Source organism: Podarcis erhardii (genome assembly GCF_964252035.2).
Source record: "Podarcis erhardii genome assembly, chromosome: Z".
In the NCBI taxonomy this organism is placed as follows: Eukaryota; Metazoa; Chordata; class Lepidosauria; order Squamata; family Lacertidae; genus Podarcis; species Podarcis erhardii.
Genome location: NC_138504.1, coordinates 14,415,545 through 14,434,782, shown reverse-complemented (window position 1 = coordinate 14,434,782; position 19,238 = coordinate 14,415,545). Strand labels below are relative to the sequence as shown.

Here is a 19,238-nt window from a genome sequence, read left to right as displayed (position 1 = left end):
AGAGAAAAGGACAGGAGTCATGAGGAGGAGATTATTTGAGCTGGATGAAGAGACCCCAGGGGCCACATCTGGCCCATAGTCCTCCATCAGCAGCTTACAGCAATTCCAACTCCCTGCTATTATGAGCAGGCATTTTGGCTGTAAAGCAGTTCATCCCCATGCTCAGAAGTAACTCAGTTGACTTTCACTGATCCAGCCCTTGACCCACAAAAGCTTTCCATGCAGACTGTCCATGTCCTTCCTTTAAACGAGGGTGGGGGAAAAACACCACATAAGCAGCAACTAGGAATAGGAATGGAAAGAGTGAGGGAAGCATCTGTTTTAGGGAGGCTTGGGGAACAATTCTGTACAGCAGAATAGTGGAGGGGAAACACAGCTGAGTGCAGCTCAATGACCTTTTCTTTTCGGAACAGGAGTGATGATGTCATCTGCAGAATTGCCACGGTAATTGACAGATCTTCATCCCAGATAGTGAAGAGGTAGCCTTCCTGATGTTGTTGGACCACAGCTCCCATCAACATCATCCAACATGGCCATTGGTCAGGCATGAGGGGAGCTGTAATCCAATGACATCAGGGGGCACTATGTTGGCTTCCGCTGCATTAATGAATGAGGTCATAATGGAGCTTTCAAATTTCTTTCTTGCAGGTTAGGATAGAGGAAAATAATGCAGAGGCAAGAATATTTTATTTCTTGTTTCTTTTCAGGGGGATCCTACTTCTAGCCATAGAAACAGCCCCCTGCCCACCACCAGCAGAATGCCTTCCTCTCACCAGGTTTTGGGCAGGGTGTGAGGGCAGAGAGCAGGAGCGATGCCTTCCCATTTCAAAATGTGATAGGCCACCACTGTCTATGCATTTAAAGTGTAACATTTATTTGTAAAATTGTATGCATTTCTCACTACTAGCAAAACCCCAAGGAAAAATATTTACCTGCTGCCTTGTAGAGTATCTTTGGGAGAGAAAAAGGCTAAGGAGTAAATCCTAAAGAAATTCAGAGTGGGGTCCCAAGGACAGCTGGATGACACCTTGCGCACCTCCTTACAGCAACTTCTGCAGCCAAGCTAGTGCCAAATGTATTGCTCTTCCTTCTTTTGGACCACATCAGCGAGGCCAAGAGTCCTGACATCTGGGCAGTCCAAGACCTCCAGACACACTGTCCAGACGTGCACTCCAGATAGAGGCTGTCTCTCAAGTAATCTGGTCCCTCAACAAAGCTGAGGTGTATACTACCAAAGCTTTGAATTTGGCCCGACGACAGCATGCAGTGCAAATCTCACACGCCAGGCTTTATATGCTGGTGGTAGTTTGCCTTCAGACTAACCTCAAGGGTAGCCTCACATAAAGCACATTGCAGTAATCCAACTTTGAGGTTACCAGTGCATAGAAAACTGGTTTTGGTGGCTTGCCCAAGAGCAGAGGCAAAAATTGAAACAGGCAGTCTTTCAGCAGTACCCTAGCAGGAGCAGAATGAAGTATGAGTATTGCAAAGGACCCTTAAAGCAACGTTAAGTGAAAACATAGTCATGAAAGCTAACCACTGCCACAAGCAAAGGTTTACCTTAAATGTTTCAGGAACAATGGAGATATTGTTCCATGTTTAGGCTGTTATTGGTATGATTGATCTTGTTCCATTTGCTCTCTGATCCTCTTTCCCACCAGCCCCAATTATTTTTAACATACATGTTTTGCTTTTAGCTGAAAGCAGGTTGACAATACATCTATCATTCTTAAAGAACCATTCTCAAGGCATTTATTTTCCATAGTTCCATTTATTTGGTCTCTTGCTCTGTACATTCCCATGAAATGAATCCATCACGTTCAGCTTTATTTTTTTCTTTCCTCTCTTAACCTGAATAGCTTTTCATCAGTTTTTGGCATTTGTTTCAACACTACAGTATATTCATTAACATTTACTCCTTACTCATAAGGTGTATGATGGAAAGAGCAGGTTCTGAGTAGGGATGGGGGAGAAGTGGGGTTCTGCTTTTATTCTACACTTCTTGAACCAATACACAAAAGTAAGACCATTATCCTTAGTAATTTGCACTTCTCTGAATGTTGTGATGCAGATCTCCAATTAAGCAATGCATACACCAATGCATAAGGCACAAGAAAATGTGCATAAAATAAGATGCAAAATGCATTATATGAAGGGAAATGGATTGCAAAAATATCTATATTAATTAAAAGTGCATACAAAAATATGTATATGAAGAGAAATTCACCCTAAAGCTGATGAATTTTCATCATACAATATGCTGTGCAAATGAAGATAATTGATTTTAGGTTTGGAAAAATTGAAAACTGATATATCTGTTCACCTCCAGTTATGGGCCCTGTTTGTGTGTATCTCTGTGTGTGTTTATGTGTCCAGATCTCTCTCTCTTTTGTCTCATGTGAAGTTTTGTGTATTTATTAGACATGTGGGAGATTTGGAAGGAGTAATAAGAAAACCTGCAACATTTTCTGAGCAAGCAGCAAATGTAAATTGTGCTGCAAGTGGTCAAATGGGCCAAACAGTCATTAGAATGTTCCATCTTCTGGCCAGATCCATTTTCAGCATACAATGAGATGCATGGGGAAAATTGTGATCTGAACCAGACCATATAAATGAATCTAATTTTGAGCAGAGCAAATAGGTAACCACTTTGCTATGAATCTATCTGAAATGCACAAGTTACCTGCATGCTCCAGAGTCAATTTTGGGTTAAGTACATCATCCTTGCAGAGTTTGTTTATTATCAACTGTGTGTACTTGAAACTACCAGTCATGTGCAATAATTTTCTACATACTCTGTGCAGTTGCATGAAATATACTTATTTGAATTACACTGCTACTGTTATTTAGATGGCATTTTTCATTATGGTTGTGGGTTAAACTACAGAGCCTAGGACTTGCTGATCAGAAAGTCGGCGGTTCGAATCCCCGCTACAGGGTGAGCTCCTGTTGCTCAGTCCTAGTAGTTTGAAAGCACCTCAAAGTGCAAGTAGATAGGTAGGTACCACTCCGGCAGGAAGGTAAACGGCGTTTCCATGCACTGCTCAGTTCACCAGAAGTGGCCTAGTCATGCTGGCCACATGACCCGGAAGCTGTACGCCGGCTCTCTCGGCCAATAAAGTGAGATGAGCGTCACAACCCCAGAGTCGGTCATGACTGGACCTAATGGTCAGGGGTCCCTTTACCTTTATATTCCATGTAAGCTCATCAGTTCTAACTAATTGCAAGACAGGTCACCTTTGTTATATTTGTTGTATATGGCAGGGATAAGGAACCTATGGCCTCCCATGTGTTTTAGAATATATCTCCCATCACCCCTGACCATTAGCCATGCTCACCTGATTTCAGTTAATGAATTCTGGATTCCAATAACATATGGAGGCCCAGAAGCTGCCCATCCCTGGTATATGTTGAGGAGTGCAAGGTGGTTTGCCTAAGACACCATATAGCAATCTTATAGCTCACCTTTGATTGTTGCCCTTCCCAAAAGCTTGAGCTAACATGCTTTATTGCACCCATTTTAAAATATTCCTATTACCTTGATGCTTAGAATATCTTTTTTATGACCACTTTTTTCCAATGTAACATCTGTGTATAGTTGTTTTATTTCGCAGTTACTTAGTCTTCTCTGACCTTATATTTTCATTACGAAGCCCTTTTCTGGAGCATGACAACAAGATAGTACTGGTATTTGAATTAAGAGACAGGAATTAAAATTGGGGATGCAATTACCCAGCTCCCCTTTCCTCATCGACTGGAGGGTGGGAGGCAGAAAGCAGAAGGGGGCCTCTAATATCTCTTGAGCTCCTTAAGGAATTAAAAGGACTGAGAAACTTTCCAAAAATGAATCCACCTTGATGACAGGTTAGAAACCCAACGTGTTCAAGTAACGATCTAACAAATCCCAGTTGAAATTGACTCTGCTTTAATTATTCTAAAGAGTGAAATGGATTACATTACCCTAAGCTATTTCATCTTCTACAAACGACCCCTTGATTAGAACACAGGTAATTCAAGACCCCAGAGGTGACCACGGGACCTCTTGCAGAAGCTGTCAAAGTTTATATGCCACCAAGGGAGGGGGAGGGTTGCTGCTCGGGTGACTAATGTATCTTGAACATTGAAACTTGCAGAGGGACAGAAAAATGAAAGCTAAGCTTTGTCATTTTCTAATTTCAACATAAAATAACAAGGAAGAAAAGTAAGATAAGCAGGAGATTGCACAAGCTTGCAACAAGCTAATTGACCTGACTCTCTTAGATCCCATGCTCTTTTCACTCAGTCTTTTTTTCTCAGGAAGATGGAAGAGTGTACCCATCTGTGAGATGTGTCTGCTGTTAAGGACATGTGGGAAAGGCCCGAGAAAGGGAACAGTTCCAGAACAGATAGATGCAAGGCTGTGGTCTAGCAGGTCATATAGCTTGTTGGTGGCACACCAGCTGAATTTCTGCCTGATATTATCCATTCCTCAGACAGTTGCTACAGGCTCAAATCCTGATATTCCCCATCCCTAGACAGCATTAGATTGTAAAATGGTTTGTTCTGCTAGCACAAGGATTGGGGGGGGGGGGGGGAGATGAACTTCCAAATGTTGTTAGACTACAACTCCATTTATGCCCGGGCATTACTTATGCTTGCTAAGCTTGATGGAACTTGGAGTACAACAACACCTGCAACATCTTAAGTTCCCCATCCTTATGCTAGGGGACCATTTCCTAATCTGTCCCCCCATCCCTGCCATAGCACAACAATTTAGCCAAGTTTTCCCCAACCATATTATTTCTCTAGTCATTTGTGTTTCAGAAGTGCTTATTCCAAAAAACAAACAAACAAAAAAAAACCATGCAGAAGTAATCTACAGATATTTTAAAAAACACATGACCTGACCAAGTTTGCTATGAGTGTAACTTGCTGCTCTCCTACCAACAGCTCACCATTCCTGGCAGCAACTTAGGGATCCATAAAATCTGGGCAGCATATCGACACACAATGTGAGTAATTTATATGGGACGTAAGCTCATCCATATATAACGTTAGGTCAAAGGTGGAGAGCATCAAGCCCTGGGTGCAGAAATCACCTCTCCAAGCCTTTTTATTTGGCCCTTGGGACTCTCCGTAGGCCACACACTCTCTCCCCAGACGACATCTTTCACAGACCCTGCTTATATCATCCTCAAACATTTTTGCCTGGCTGGAATGTGTCTATAACTGTGATAATGTTCCTTTTCTTGCATGGATGGAGTATGGAGAGAGGCATGTGGGCGCAGAAACCTCTGACTTTCCTGTGAATGAAATGTAGCCTACTATAGAGAGGTAAGTGCATCACTGATTGCTCCCACCACCTTTCACTCTGACTCTGACCACCACTGAACATGGTGCAACTAACACGTTCCATCAGCCCACTTGTGCAATGGACCCCCCTCCCTCCTCCCCCAGTGCACCCCCTAAAACTGTTCTAGGGGTCCACCCAACCCTCTGGAATAGATTTGTGGGAGGTGTGGGGCATGCATGGGGAGAGGAAAGGGGGGGGATGTTATGTTGAGCAAGCAGAAATCCTTGTGCTGACAGAGCATGTCAGTTGGATGCCTCCCACAATCTGCAGTTTAGAGACAATAGGGCAATTTATGCTCTCACAATTCAGATTGCATTTAGCACTCCTTAAATTTCAACATGCTGAAGATATATTTCTATAATAAAGTTTTTGTTTCCCCAACCATCTTGGCTCTATTAAGGGGGGGGGGGAGTACAAAACACAATTTTCACTTCCCTTGAAGGAACCTAAAGCTGCCTGACTAGCTTTCTCTCCAGCTGCAGGCTGTTTTGAATGTAGACAAATTGCCAGAGCTGATTTCGTCTACAAAAAACTGATTAGTGAACCCCCTGTGGATTCTCTAACTGTACCGTTGGCAGCCTAAGAGATTAGTGAAGCAATTCCCATCATCAAATTATTTACTGTTAAAATATTGGATTAGGGATGTTGTTATCCACTGCTCTGAGATTACAACGTGATTCTGTAAAGATGAGAAAGGAGGAAAATAAACTTACCCTCAATCATTGGTAATTAGGATTTGAACTTTTTAGCTGCTTTCCCATCTCATTAAAAGCAAGTGTCAGCTTCCTAAAGATTCACTTGTGCTCATTACAAAATCTCCTTCTAACTTCTCTTTCTCAAGACAAGGGCCACACCAGTACGTACAGAATGCCTCCCAGACATTTCACTAATCGTATTAGAAACTATTTTAGCTACTCTCAAAATTTATAGAGCCATCTTGGCTGAGCAGGATACTCCAAATTAGCCTCCAGTACCACCCTTGGGAAAGAATCCAATAGCAATTTGCCAAAAACTTATCCCTGCCCTTGAAAGGTGCCAATTCAGAACCTGCCTTCATTAACACAAATTTTCTAAAATTCTGCCAGGAATTGCAGTCGCCACCTTAGAGCATCCATCCTATTCTGAGACAAAAGCTTGCTCTGGCTAATCAGTTATAAAGGAGCTTTGTACATGTTCATTGACACACTTTATTATTCAAAGCAAGTAGGTGCCAGCTGTGCCCTTTGCCAGCAAAGGCAGACTTTGGTCTATCAACTTTCAGTGGTGCCCAGTGCAAGGTCAAAATACACCCCTTCCCTCGCGTTCCATTCCGCTCAATTCTCAACATCACGGTTGTGGTTCTATGCAGTGCCCCCTAGGCTCAGCAGCCAGTGCAGCAGAACTGGTCACACTGTCCTAAATCCGCCTCTGCTTCCAGGATTCCTTTCCCCTTTCCCTGCCCTCCCAAGCTTTCTCTTGCTTTCTTGTCAACATTCCTTGGCCCCTAAGTGTGCTTAGTTATCATTGTGCTGTTGCTCAAATTCTTCCCCTCAACCTTATCTATATTCTTCAGAATTTCCTTTTGGTCCTTCCACAATCCTTGAACGTGTGGGTACCTCTCTTTCGTTTATGGGTGGTACAATTTTGGCCATGCAATTTTGGTGTCTGCATCCAAGCAAAGAATCATTTTAGCATATAGATTATGTTCCGAATGTGAGCCTTGGCAGGAAAACTGGTCACCCATGTGATGCCCAGGTGGTGCACATCTACACCCTTCCAAAGCCTTCCATGGCACCCACTGGGTTTCCTCCTGCTGCTGCAATTAAAATTGAAGAAGCATTCAATTGCAGCAAGTAGAATAGGCCATGGTATGTGATAGGATGTGATGTGTCCATAGTCCCACCCCAAAGGTTGGTGACCTCTGCTTTAGATTAACAACTTTTAGCCTAACTTTTAAGGCTACATACAAAAATAGCATCTAGAAGAGCTCTGCTGGATCAGGCCAAAGGCTGAACTAACTCTGTGTTATGCTCTCATAGTAGTCAATCAGATACCTACGGAAAAGTCCAAAAGCAGGACCTGAGTACAACAGTACTCTCCCCATTTGTGTTTCTAAACATCCAGTATTCAGAGGCACACTGCCACCTTAAATGAAGGTAGAGCAAAAGCTTCATGGCTACAAAGGCTTTTAAGACTCACTGGAGACTATTGCTTTACTTGTCTGTTGATACTTATCAATCGATCACTCAATCTATCTTGTATAACAGATTGGATAACCTCAAATAATATGCCCACCCTTTTTTGTATTTTGTTACAGTTAACAGATTTGGATATTTTTAATGCAAAAGTGATACAGAAATATATGCTAATTAAAACATACAACAAATAAAATATGTTCCTGGTCTTTGTGCACCTTCCAGCAGTTTTGGGTAGCTGCAATGATAAATTTGCTCCTGCTGTGAAGAAAGTGGCTCCAGCTATGCCTAATGAAGGCTTCTCTCGCTTCCTTGGAACTATGCAGCCTCTGGAACCCATATCTCTGGCATTTCCCCCAGAGGTGGCCACACAACTGTTAGGCATCTCCTCCTGCATCTTACTGCGTAACAAGTCAGTCAATCACTTAAGCAGTAACAACTGGTAATAAAAGACCCAACATCCTGTGGTTAGCATGTAAGTCCAACCTATAAAGTATTTGCAGATGTCCACCAGCTGGAAATGATTACAAATGAGGTTTTAATCACTGGACATTGAAGGCGGCTAAGAAAGAACCTTATTGAAAATGCTTTATGAACATAGTATGCTAACCTTCAGGGTCACCTGTGCCTTGGCTTTAGCTCAAGGGGAGGGTCGGCAAATATATGGCAGTTGTCAAGAAGGTCCATATATTACTGCAGCTACTGAAGTGGGTTCTCCAAAAGGAGAAGCCAATTTTGTTTGATGTATATTTACTCTGGGGCTGTCGATTGGAAATGTGCTCAAGTAGCTTGAAAGGCAAGGGCATGGGCAGCATAAATTACCATAGCAGCCCCTGGTCTTTCCACTCTTTCCTGTGTCCTTATGATACACACAGCAATATTTGAAAACAAGTTGTTCCCTTTCAATACAAATGTACTGAAGAACATGATGAATGTTTAGAAGGTCAGAGAGCATGCTGTATTTGATGACAGGACATATTGACCCAAGATGTCTGACTGGAAACCTAGCAGGTAGTCATCGTGCAAAATTCATTTCCCCTTCCATCACCACCAGCAACAGCACTTCCAGCAAACCAGATTTTCAGTGAGGATGCAGTGAAATAAGACTTCAAGATGTTGAGTGATTGGGTGGATAGTGTGCTTGTGTGCATTGGTAGATGTGTGAGAGTAGAATGAGATGAGTGATATTGAATATGGACTATTTTGACTATACATGGCCTTGAGACCCTGCATGGGAGAGAATGATGATGATACCATTTGTCTAGTTTGTTTAGATGTAAGGCACAATTTGGAAGTGATAAGCAGTATTTTGTGAGTCTTGGCAAGATGAAGACTGAAATGGAAGGAATCCTTGGGTCTAAAGAAGTTTCAAAATGTGCTTCTATGTTTTGTTTTGTTTTGTTTTGATATGTTATTGTTTTACTGCCTTGTCTTATAGTTTTGTTTCATATCTGTAGTTTCAACCAATGCTAATCATGCTGGTAGTGTGATGTAACAGCATGGACCTGCAGCTGCATGATGCAGTATGAGCAAAGAGAGTTAGATTCAATCCCCCAGGAGCTTGCAATCTGAGTGGCATGTCAGTGAGGTCATCTGCATGCAGCAAAATGTTGTTATATACTTCCAATATGGTACCGGGTGCTTAATTTGACAAACACACACACCCTCTGTTTTCCGCTCTTTTGGAAACAGAGATTTGATCTGACATCCTTTGATCTCTGAGTCCAAGACACAACTGTGTAAAATTGAATTTAAAGGAGATTGCTCCCAAAGCTGAAATAACCATAGAAAGACTCGGAATATGTCAGGCTAACTGACCTCTGTAAAACCAAAACTGTTTATGAGTCCCCTTAACTGGGAAGCTGAAATAGCTTAGCAGCCACGTGCTTTAATCGGACAGTGGAGGAACAAATGAAATAATGCATGGTGTTTAATATCTCAGTAAGCCCTGCCCATAGATCACAAAATATGTATTTATTCTCTTTGCTTTCTTTTATCCCTTAAAAACAATTGGCCTAGATCTTTACCCAGAAAGCTCCTGAGGGTCTCTGGGATGTTCCCATTATTATGACCGTTGGAGACAGCCACCTCACAATGGTGATGGAAGGTGGTGAACTCTTAAAACTTGAAATAGCTTGTGCTAATCCCGCTTCATTCAAAGCCCCACCCCCAGAACTCTATTGGTTCCCAGGGGTGCCGTTTGTCTTGAACCATAGCATGAAGCACACTTTATTGAAAGCAAGCCAGCTAGTTCCTGCCGCAGTCGTAGCAGGGAATCTGCTGGGACCCATTATGGAGGGGTGGAAAGCAGTAGCATGGCATGGGTTGCCAGTACCCAGGGCTGGACAGATGGATGGGTGGGAAGGACGGAGGGAGGGCAATGGACAGAATCTGCATCCACATTCAATTGCTTAACAGTGTCAGCATCACCCAGGACATTGCAGAGCTAAGAAAAGAGGAGTCATTCCATTGTTGGGAGAGGTCATTTCCTTGTTCTCATGGAGAAGCCATTTTCAACAGAGCTCAGCAAAAGAAGCTAGATTGAGGGATCACTGGAACAACCACCCCTGTGTGTCCGTCCCCGTCCCCCCACAGAGTACACCACAGGTGGCACCCTTGAATTTGCTACAGAGAAATAAATATATTTTGTGGGTGGCAGAGCATACCCTCAATCATGAGAACATTCACCCCATAATGTTCTGGTTTGACCTGGTTGTGTTTTAATAAAGAGGGAGGGGCAAGAGCCAGGTAACTGACTTCTAGCTGAGTATGCTTCATGCCATGTGTGTCTTCAAGGAGCAGAGTGAGTGATCTCAGCCAATCAGAAAAGCCACATTAAGAGAGGCCAGCTTCAATTAAACGGGTGATCCCAAATATTCAGGTAGGTGAATGAAGAGACAGTGTGCATGCATATGAGAGGGTGGGAACAGATAGCACAAATTGGTGTATGTGTGTAAGAGAGAGGGCAGAGAGCATAAGTGTGAACAGATGTGAATAGAGAGAGATGGGGTATAGGGGAAAACATAGAAAGCTGCCTTATACTGAGTTAGACCATTGGTCCATCTATCTTAGCAGCGGCATAGCGTGGGTTGTCAGCACCCGGGGCAAGTCAAGTAATTTGCACCCCCTAACCCGGGGCAAGGCAAGTAATTTGCGCCCCTAACCCCTAACCTGCCGCCGCTGCCAGCTTCTTCTTGCTGCTGCCTGGGCTGGTCGGGTGTGGTTCTCTCCTGCGCTCAGCGCTGCGCTGGGCGGCCGCTGCACTGTCCCTCCCCCAGATAGTCCCTCCCTCGCTCTCCGCTCCGCTCCGCACCGCAACGCATGACTGGCACCCTCCCCCTCCACAGTGGGCGGCGACCCGGCAGCTCGGATCGGATTCGCACAGCCAGCACTGCAGTGAGAGAGAGTGAGTGAGCCAGGTAGGAGCAGAGAGCTGCGAGTGCGAGCGCGCCCCCCCAAAAAATGTTGCGCCCGGTGCGGCTGGCCCCCCCTGCACCCCCCACACTACGCCACTGTATCTTAGTACTATCTACAATAACTGGCAGTGGCTTTACAGGATTTCAGGCAAGACTTTCTCCCAACCCTACCTGGAGCTGCTGGGGATTGAACCAGAGACCTTCCGCTTGCAAGGCCGATGTTCTGCCATCAAGCTGTGGCCCTTCCCACCACTGGCCCTAGCCTCACCCACAAGTGGCATTTGCAGCCCCTGGCATATTACTCCTGAGAGAATATAGTCTTCAGGGTAATAAAGGTTCCCCATCTCTGTTGTCCAAAAAAAATAGTACCAAAGCACAATATGCACCCTTGAATAACTCAAAAAGAAGAACCCAACACTGCTTACCTTGGTTAGCATGATTGTAAGCTGAGGATAAAGAGGGAACTCTATTCCACTTACAACTTCCAAGCTTCCTGTCAATTTGTAAGGCTCTTGGGGGAGCTAAGCAGTTAGACCCTCTAAGATAAATCCACAGCTATGTTCTCATGACAGGGCAACAAACCATTCCCCATTTCAATTATCTGAAGGTACAAAGGCCCTAACCAGCTCCAGTCATCTGGCACAAATTGCTGCATGGTTTATTTCCCTTGCAAAGTTCAATTTGTAATGCAGTGGTTTCAGCAAAGGATTTGAATGCAACCGAAACCATGGTTGATGCAAAGGCTTTTCAGATGCATGCAAAATCATGTCCCAGTCACTGTTGCTATATTGCATCATTAGAGGAGGTTGGAAGTTACAGGAGCGGGAGAGAGTAAACATGTTTGTACTCAAGCTTTTCTGAAAGACGATTCAATTTCAAACTTACTGGCTCATTGGTCTCCTTATAGCACTGGCATTTGTTAGAAGGGGGAAAAGATGGACCAGAGAAAACACAATCTGTGATTGAGGTGGAAACAGCTAAAACCAGCAATCAGAGCAATAACTCTTAGTAAACCTATACCTGATGCACAACAGCTATATTCCACCACCACCCCATCCCAGATGTCAACTTCAACCCTAGCAGTTTCCCATGTACAAATATGGTTTACATGCCTGACTCGTTGCTCAATTCAAATTGTGAAACAACATGTAGACAGGGATAATCTGTCTGAATTGTTCTGCTAGGCAGGCTGACATAATGCAGCCTGACAATAAAGTGCTGTATCCAACGTTTTGTGAGCAGAAGGCAGCTTGGACAACCAATTTTTCACTCCCCTATTTTCCCCCTTGCATTCCCATGTCTCCCCTTAAAAGCTTTTCTAGAGGGTCAAACCTCTAGAACCTCTACCACCTCTGTGGCCTGTGGCAGGGGAGATTTGCCTGAAATCAGGCAGAGGAATCTTGCATGGTTCAGATAAGGTCCCCAGTCTGTGATGATTCCTTCCTCCTACAGCACAGCTCCAAACTACCAAACAGATGATAGTTTCCTCAACCCTCTGAGAGCTGCTTTGAGCAGAAGCGGCTCATCACCAGGTGGGGTTGAACTGTGCTAGCTTCCAGGTGCATGGGTTGCTATTGCTTAATGAAAGGGGTGAGACAATGGGGAGGTCAGTGCAGTGCAAATGATCTGCATACACAGTCTCAAACTGCTAGTGTGCTTCTATTATAATGAGCAAACACCTTGCTGCCTCTCCCTCCCAAACTTGTTCGCAGTAAGCAACAGTGCGACACCTGCTGGAAAGCTAGAATAGCAGTGTTGTCCCACCCAGCAAGCCACTGTTGGTTTTGAGGGTACACAAGACTTCATGGACCCCTTAGTCATGGTCTTACAGTCTGTTGGCAATTGAATGTACTTGCTAGAACTTGCTATGGTTTTACAGATGCCGTATTCAGGACCAGGAGGAATTTGTCCCATCAGACTAATAGGGCCTGTCTGAGGGTTTTGCCTTCCTCACAACGATCATAACTTTGGTGGATATGGCATTGGGTTAGCTTCTAGTCAGTGTGGAAGGGGAACTGTGTTCTCCGGCTTCCCACTCTATGGAGGTGTGGTATCCCATTAAAGGAATTCAAAGGGGAGGAGGAGCTGCTGGCCAAATGCCCAGGAAGGGGCCAAGGACCATATCACTCCCCAGCATGGCAACCTTGTGGGGTAGCACCTATTTTAAGTATGTCATTGTTCTTACCCACACCAGGCTTGACCCCCAGGTATCCATTTTTCTTTTTTTAAAAAAATATTTATTAATACTTACTCAGAGATATAAAAAAAAAACATATCCATTATGAAGTATCTACACTGATATGAAACAGCTACTTGGTCTTTTTTTTTAAAAAAAAAAAAAAGGAAGAAAGACAAGAACAAGAAAATTCTAAAGAAAGAGAAAGAAAGAAAGAAAAAATTAGAGAAAGAAGAAGAAAAAGAAAAAGACTTCTGGCTCTCTGTACTACAGCTATATATAGCATTCAGGTATCCTTCCAGCAGGCAGGCTGGAGGTCTTAATAGGCTACCCAATGCCAAGACAAAACTCACTTACATCTGTAATCAATACAGCTGTGGCCTAATTTTAATCTCCAATGAATTGTGTCTGTGGTTCTTGTTTCACCCAAATGGCTTGATGGCGGCTTCACGACACTTGGGCAATTCAAGCCAGGTCGGTAATACAGCCCCAACTGTGCCACAATACCAGCCACTACTGGCTACATGCCAAATGTTTCTGTTACCTTTTCAGCTGTTATTCTACCTGGATGAAGCAGGGGACAAGATGGGAAGCTTGCTTCTGCTTGGCTCCCCCTCAAATATATCCATTTGAGCTGCTCAACTTTGCAACTGCAACCAGTGTCTGAATTTGCTTGGTCCTTTCTGCTCCCTTTTTCCTTTTGTGTTGTGTCTTTCAGATTTAAAATGTCTGGACAGATAATGTCTTGTTTGTTATTGATCTCATGTAAGCTGCCCTGCAAGTCTTTTCAGCCAAAATGCAGAGTAATATTTTTTTTAAAAAAAAATGTTTCAAGCAAATAAATTCACACTGAGAGAGAATTGTGTGATGTAAAGCACCATGTACAGCTTGAACTCCACCATATACAGTACAACTTAACTAAAGATAGTTTCGAACTACAAGAAAAACAGCAAGACAGGCAAAACCAGCTGGGGAAATTATTGAGTAGTAATTTGGAATAAATGCAGAAAGAAAGAAAGAAAGAAAGAAAGAAAGAAAGAAAGAAAGAAAGAAAGAAAGAGTTTGTGAGGCCTGCCAAAACAGAAATTATAATTAAAATCCAAAAGTTTTGTAAATTTTTACTCCCATCTCTAAGTTAATATGAAAAAATTAATCTGCTCAACTCTGCAACCCTAAAACAATTACGTAAAGACACAAAGCAATATCAAATAATGGTAGCTAATCAAAAATCCTCCTTTTATAACACATTATATAGTCTTCAAGTTAAATGTTGTCCATGAATGTACTCATTCATCATTTTTCTCATCCCTTGAATTGCACGAACATAATTTCTTTTCTGTTGGGTCAAAACCAGTGGACCTTAAGATTTTAAAATGTTCTGCTGATAAGCTTTCACCCTTTAAGCTGTCATTCTAAAGACTTAAATAGAATTCCATCCCCAGAGTTAATGATCTTCTCATAATTTCCACAGACACTGACTTAATTTGTACATTTCTGTTTGTCAGTGGCTTGTTAGAGACTCAGCACCACTGCAGTTTGCCTTGAATATGGGCCAATTTGCATGACCATGCCCCATGTGACTGGTGGTCCTCCTATACACTCACACACATACTAGTAATAATGTGCATACATTAAAAAAAGAACCAGGCTTCTAATAGGCATCTAGTTGACCAATGTGAAAGGAACGTTCTAGGCTAGATGGGCCTTGGCCTAGGAGGATGCTTCTTTAAGAGCATCCGCCTAATAATGTTTTGATATCATACCTATACCAGTGTGACCAGGAGAGTTGTGCAGCACCAGCAGAGTAGTCTAGCAAAGCTTCAGAGTCTTCCCCCTTTTGATTTGTCAGTCTAACCTGCTCTTAGAGGTGAAACTGAATAGGTCCAAATATACAAAGAGATCCAAGTTTGGAGAGAGCTCCATCACCACCACAATTTACTTCACTACCACCACCACCTACTGCTGCTGATTGCGGCCTTGGCTTTATACCCACTATTGCACATACCCAAATTCTTTGGAGAAAGGAAAATTTGGATGAGTCATACCAGAGCCCTGTGGTCTTGAGCTGTTTCAACCACAGCTGGCGCCCTAACCCTAAATAGATGTGGAGAAAGGGCTGTTAGTGCAATTTTGCACATATTCCCAAATTGCACCAATACTCTGCCCCCCGTGTAGGGTTGGACAAATCTGTCACTTTTGGTTAGTCTCAATTTCTCTCTCTCTCTCTCCCTCTCCCTCTCTATTTTTCCAATCTTAATTTCAGTTCCCCACAATTCCACAGCATGTTTTAAAATTTATTTCTAATTTCTCACATGTACCAACTATTTGGGGACTGCTTTGTCAGGAGGCGAATAAAGGATGCCATTTTCGAATGTTTTTTCCATAGTTCAACAAAAACACTCACCCTCCAAGCAAATAGAAAACTAGCATGTTTGAAGTGAATTTCCAGGGGTTTTTTTGCACAAAATGTATTTATCTCTTAGAGCATGCAAACATTTGATTTCCCCACTCTGCGTGTGGAAGTGGTACAAGTCCAGGAATGATTGTGTCACACGAGGTGCAGCACCAATACCTTGCATTTTTGGACACTTACTGCTACTCTGGTCCTCCAGTATAGCCTACTGGTTCTACTGTCTGCCTGAATCTCCCCACACCATGTAGCCAGCATTATGGGTCACTCTTTTAAATGTGCGTCCTAGTATGATTCAGGATATTTTTTGAAATTTAGCTGGTTGTGCCTGCTGCCAGATTAATCTGCAACTGCTGGGCAGAGAAATATCCGCCAAGTTTCTTCTCAAACCTAGAGTGATTTCCAAGGGCCTAGCATGCTGTACAAACATCAAAGTTCAAATTGCCAAACAAAACTAAATACAGGATACCCAGAACTACTAAGAAGTGAGCACATTCCTATCATGTGTCTACTAATCCTGTCATTTTTGGAGCAGGATCTAAGAAAATGAGAGGCCTAAAATATATGTATTTTTGAAGTACAGCATTTACCATTGCTTGTTTTCAGAGGACTATATGCTGTACACAAACCAAAATATTTAAAATCAATATATAGTAATTCTCTGGGGACCTATGGCACTCCATATCTTGTTGGACTACAGCTCCTATTATCCATTATCATTGGCCATGTTGGTTGGGGCTGATGGGAGTTTGGTACATAGCTGTCAACTTTCAGATTTGAAAATAAGGGATCCGCAGCCTCGAAAATAAGGGATCAGCAGCCTCACCTGTCCCGGGGACAGTCTACGGGATATCTAACAATCCGGGATAGCAGCGGGAAGTGGTGCTGGAATAAAGGAATTTCCCACAAAAAAAGGGAAGGTTGACAGCTATGGTTGGGTACTCAGCTTCATACGGAGTGCCATGCTTTCTCAATCCTTGCTCTAGGACAACATGAGAAAAGGAGAGATAATGCAAATGCTGTTTCTTACCTGTGGCTGAGTCCATGACTCTAGACTTGTCTCTTTTAATGGTGTTTGGGGTCTTCCAGATTCTTTTGAATGCTTGCAGAAAGAAAGAGAAATATGAACAGTCAGTATTTTTCAGGCCAGCATATAAACATTTGGCATACAGTTGTGCATGTTTGTATGAACATCAGTGAAAGGATTATGACGTTATAATAATTCACTGTATTTAAATGGTTTTTATAGTTGCTGTAAGTGTGCTGGCTCCTGCCAAAAAAATGACAACAGATACTTCCTTGTAAGTAATGGAGGGGAAGGTTATTATAGCAGACAAGTGGTACCAATTCAGCATCATGGAAAGAGCAGACCACAGTCTTACATGACGAAAGGACAGCAACAATAGTTCTGGTCCAGGATCAGCACCAAGGTACAGATTTCCAAGATCCATAACATAGCTTCAAAGACTGCACAGGAGCTGTGAAGTTGTTCCAGTGAGTTTCCCCACCTACCTTGCCAACCTTTTAAGAAGAGGCAGAGAATGCCCAGCAGCTTGGGAGAATTCCTGCCCCGGGGGAATTCTTGGCCTGAAGGTGGAATTCATCTCTCTTTTCTTGTTGTGCCACTTCTCAGTAACATACACTGCTAGATCCCTCCCACTGTGCTGCAGAATGTGGCACCTCTGAGATATGCTCAGCCTTCACATTCTCTAACAGTCCCTTCCTCTCCTGGGTAGAAAAGAAGCAGCCTCTGAAAATCTGGGAGATGGGGTGGGGTTCATTGAAAGGACTCTGCTCTTTTGTCTTGCCCCCTCCACTTCAGACTCTTCTTAGAATCATAGAATCATAGAGTTGGAAGAGACCACAAGGGCCATCGAGTCCAACCCCCTGCCAAGCAGGAAACACCATCAGAGCACTCCTGACATATGGTTGTCAAGCCTCTGCTTAAAGACCTCCAAAGAAGGAGACTTCTTCTTCTACTAGTGCTTCCTGCTTCTGGTCTGGATCATAGTACCCAGGGGGAATCACAGCAATAAGCTGTTCAAATAACTTTTGTAATGAGGATGCAAAGAAATGTTAACAAATAAGAAAATAAAATGTGCCTTGGCATATCTATCTTCTTCTATGGGACTAATCCAGGTCTACTGTATTATTTTTCATGGATGTCTGGAAATAACCTCCCGTGGCTGGACTTGAGCACCCCTTTCCTATGCCTGGGATGAGTCCTGGCATATGGACACTGCCACTGTTATCAGCGCCATGAAGAAGGTGACCACTTATGCAGTGACAAAAAAAGAAGCAATGCATCAACGAAACATATACAGATTTGCAGAAAGTGTGCATGTGCTAATTTATATGTTGCACTGCCAAAAGGACAATGAGCATTCACACTTTACATTGTGGGTGTCCTTTGCAGGATCGCGCATGGTGCTACAGTTCCCACGGAGCTTAATGGCAAACAGGGGCTGGCCTGCCTCTCAGTATTATTTGGAGATTCACGCCCAGCCTCAGTAGTCAAGTTTCATTGCTGGGAGGTGGGGCCAGTCCCATTATATACAGGGGGTGGAGCCAATAGTAGCCAGGCAGTCGGCTCTGGAGATTCACCCACCCTCCCTTCCCTTTGTTTAATGTTTTCTTGTTTGCAGGTTAACTTTTTCTTCCTGCTTAGTGGGTGCTGCTACAGTCTTTGACTGGTTGCTGTCTGGGAAGAAGGACTGGGAAGAAATTTCCCTGCATTGGCAGGTTTTGTTTTCCCCGTAGCAATTCATCACAACTTTGGCTGTTTATGGCCTTGGGTGGAATCCTTTAGTCTTTTCTTCCATATAATGGGTGTGTGTGTGAAGTGGTGACTCCCCCCCTGCGGCAGCGATTCCAGGGTCCCCTCTTAAAGGGGTTGTAATATGGGTGTCACTGGCCATACACTGAAAGGTTGTCAGTGAACTACCCTGCGTGTGGGGATATGGGTGGGGCTGCCTGCTACACATACGTCTCGCAGAACACCCCCATATCCCATTAACCCTGATGTGCCCCAGTTCCCCTGGCTGGGGGGCTGGGAGGGATACACGCCCAATGCCTAAGCCAAGGTCTTCCTACATTCAGAAGTTTAATAAAGTTGTGGCCTAATTTTAATTCCATAACACGCTGTCAGAGTCTTTATTCCTTTCTTATGATCCCTGGGGGTTGGGGCTGTCACAGCCTGGTCACACAATGTTTTTCTATTTTGAATTCAGGTGGGCAAATCTTATTCGTAGGATGAAGCTGTAAAGAACAAATGCAAAGGAAAAGCAAATAAACTTACACCCCTCTATATTGCCTGGAAAACCACTTCTATATGGCTCCTAGAGGATCGAAAATCATGAAAATGAGAGCAATGTATGTGCTGGCAAGTCCTGCCCGCTATCATGTGGCCTCCTTATTTAAAACCCTCCATAAGTTGAAGGGTGAACTTCTGAAGTCAGGAGTTCTTTCATTCCTGAAGGCAATATAGAATCCTGCTAATGCAGGACTTGCGAAAGCAACAAAATAAATTGGGGACAGAGTGGGTGGACATTCCCTAACACCCTTGCTCTCCCTCATACAATTTTCATCCTGTGTATGATCTGCACACCCAAACAGAGCTCTGGAAGTGACGTTGGATGCATGTGTGGGCATCTTTCCATCTCCTCTTTTTATCGTTTTTACCAAAATCATTTCTCAAAGGTAATTTGGAATGGGATGCAGCATGTTGTGG

The 19,238-nt window shown here is 43.4% G+C and overlaps 1 protein-coding gene across 3 annotated transcripts in view; it reads right to left on the bottom strand.

Annotated features, from left to right (window-relative positions):
* The window catches only part of PCDH11X (protocadherin 11 X-linked), a 777,747-nt gene that overhangs the window by 327,506 nt on the left and 431,003 nt on the right, over nucleotides 1-19,238 (bottom strand). For 2 of the 3 annotated variants that reach the window (XM_081847878.1, XM_081847879.1), the window contains one exon: nucleotides 16,539-16,610. In XM_081847878.1, coding sequence (XP_081704004.1) covers nucleotides 16,539-16,610 — 72 coding nt within the window. Of the gene's footprint in view, nucleotides 1-16,538; nucleotides 16,611-19,238 lie in introns of those variants that run through there. The other variant, XM_081847880.1, reaches the window with a different exon arrangement.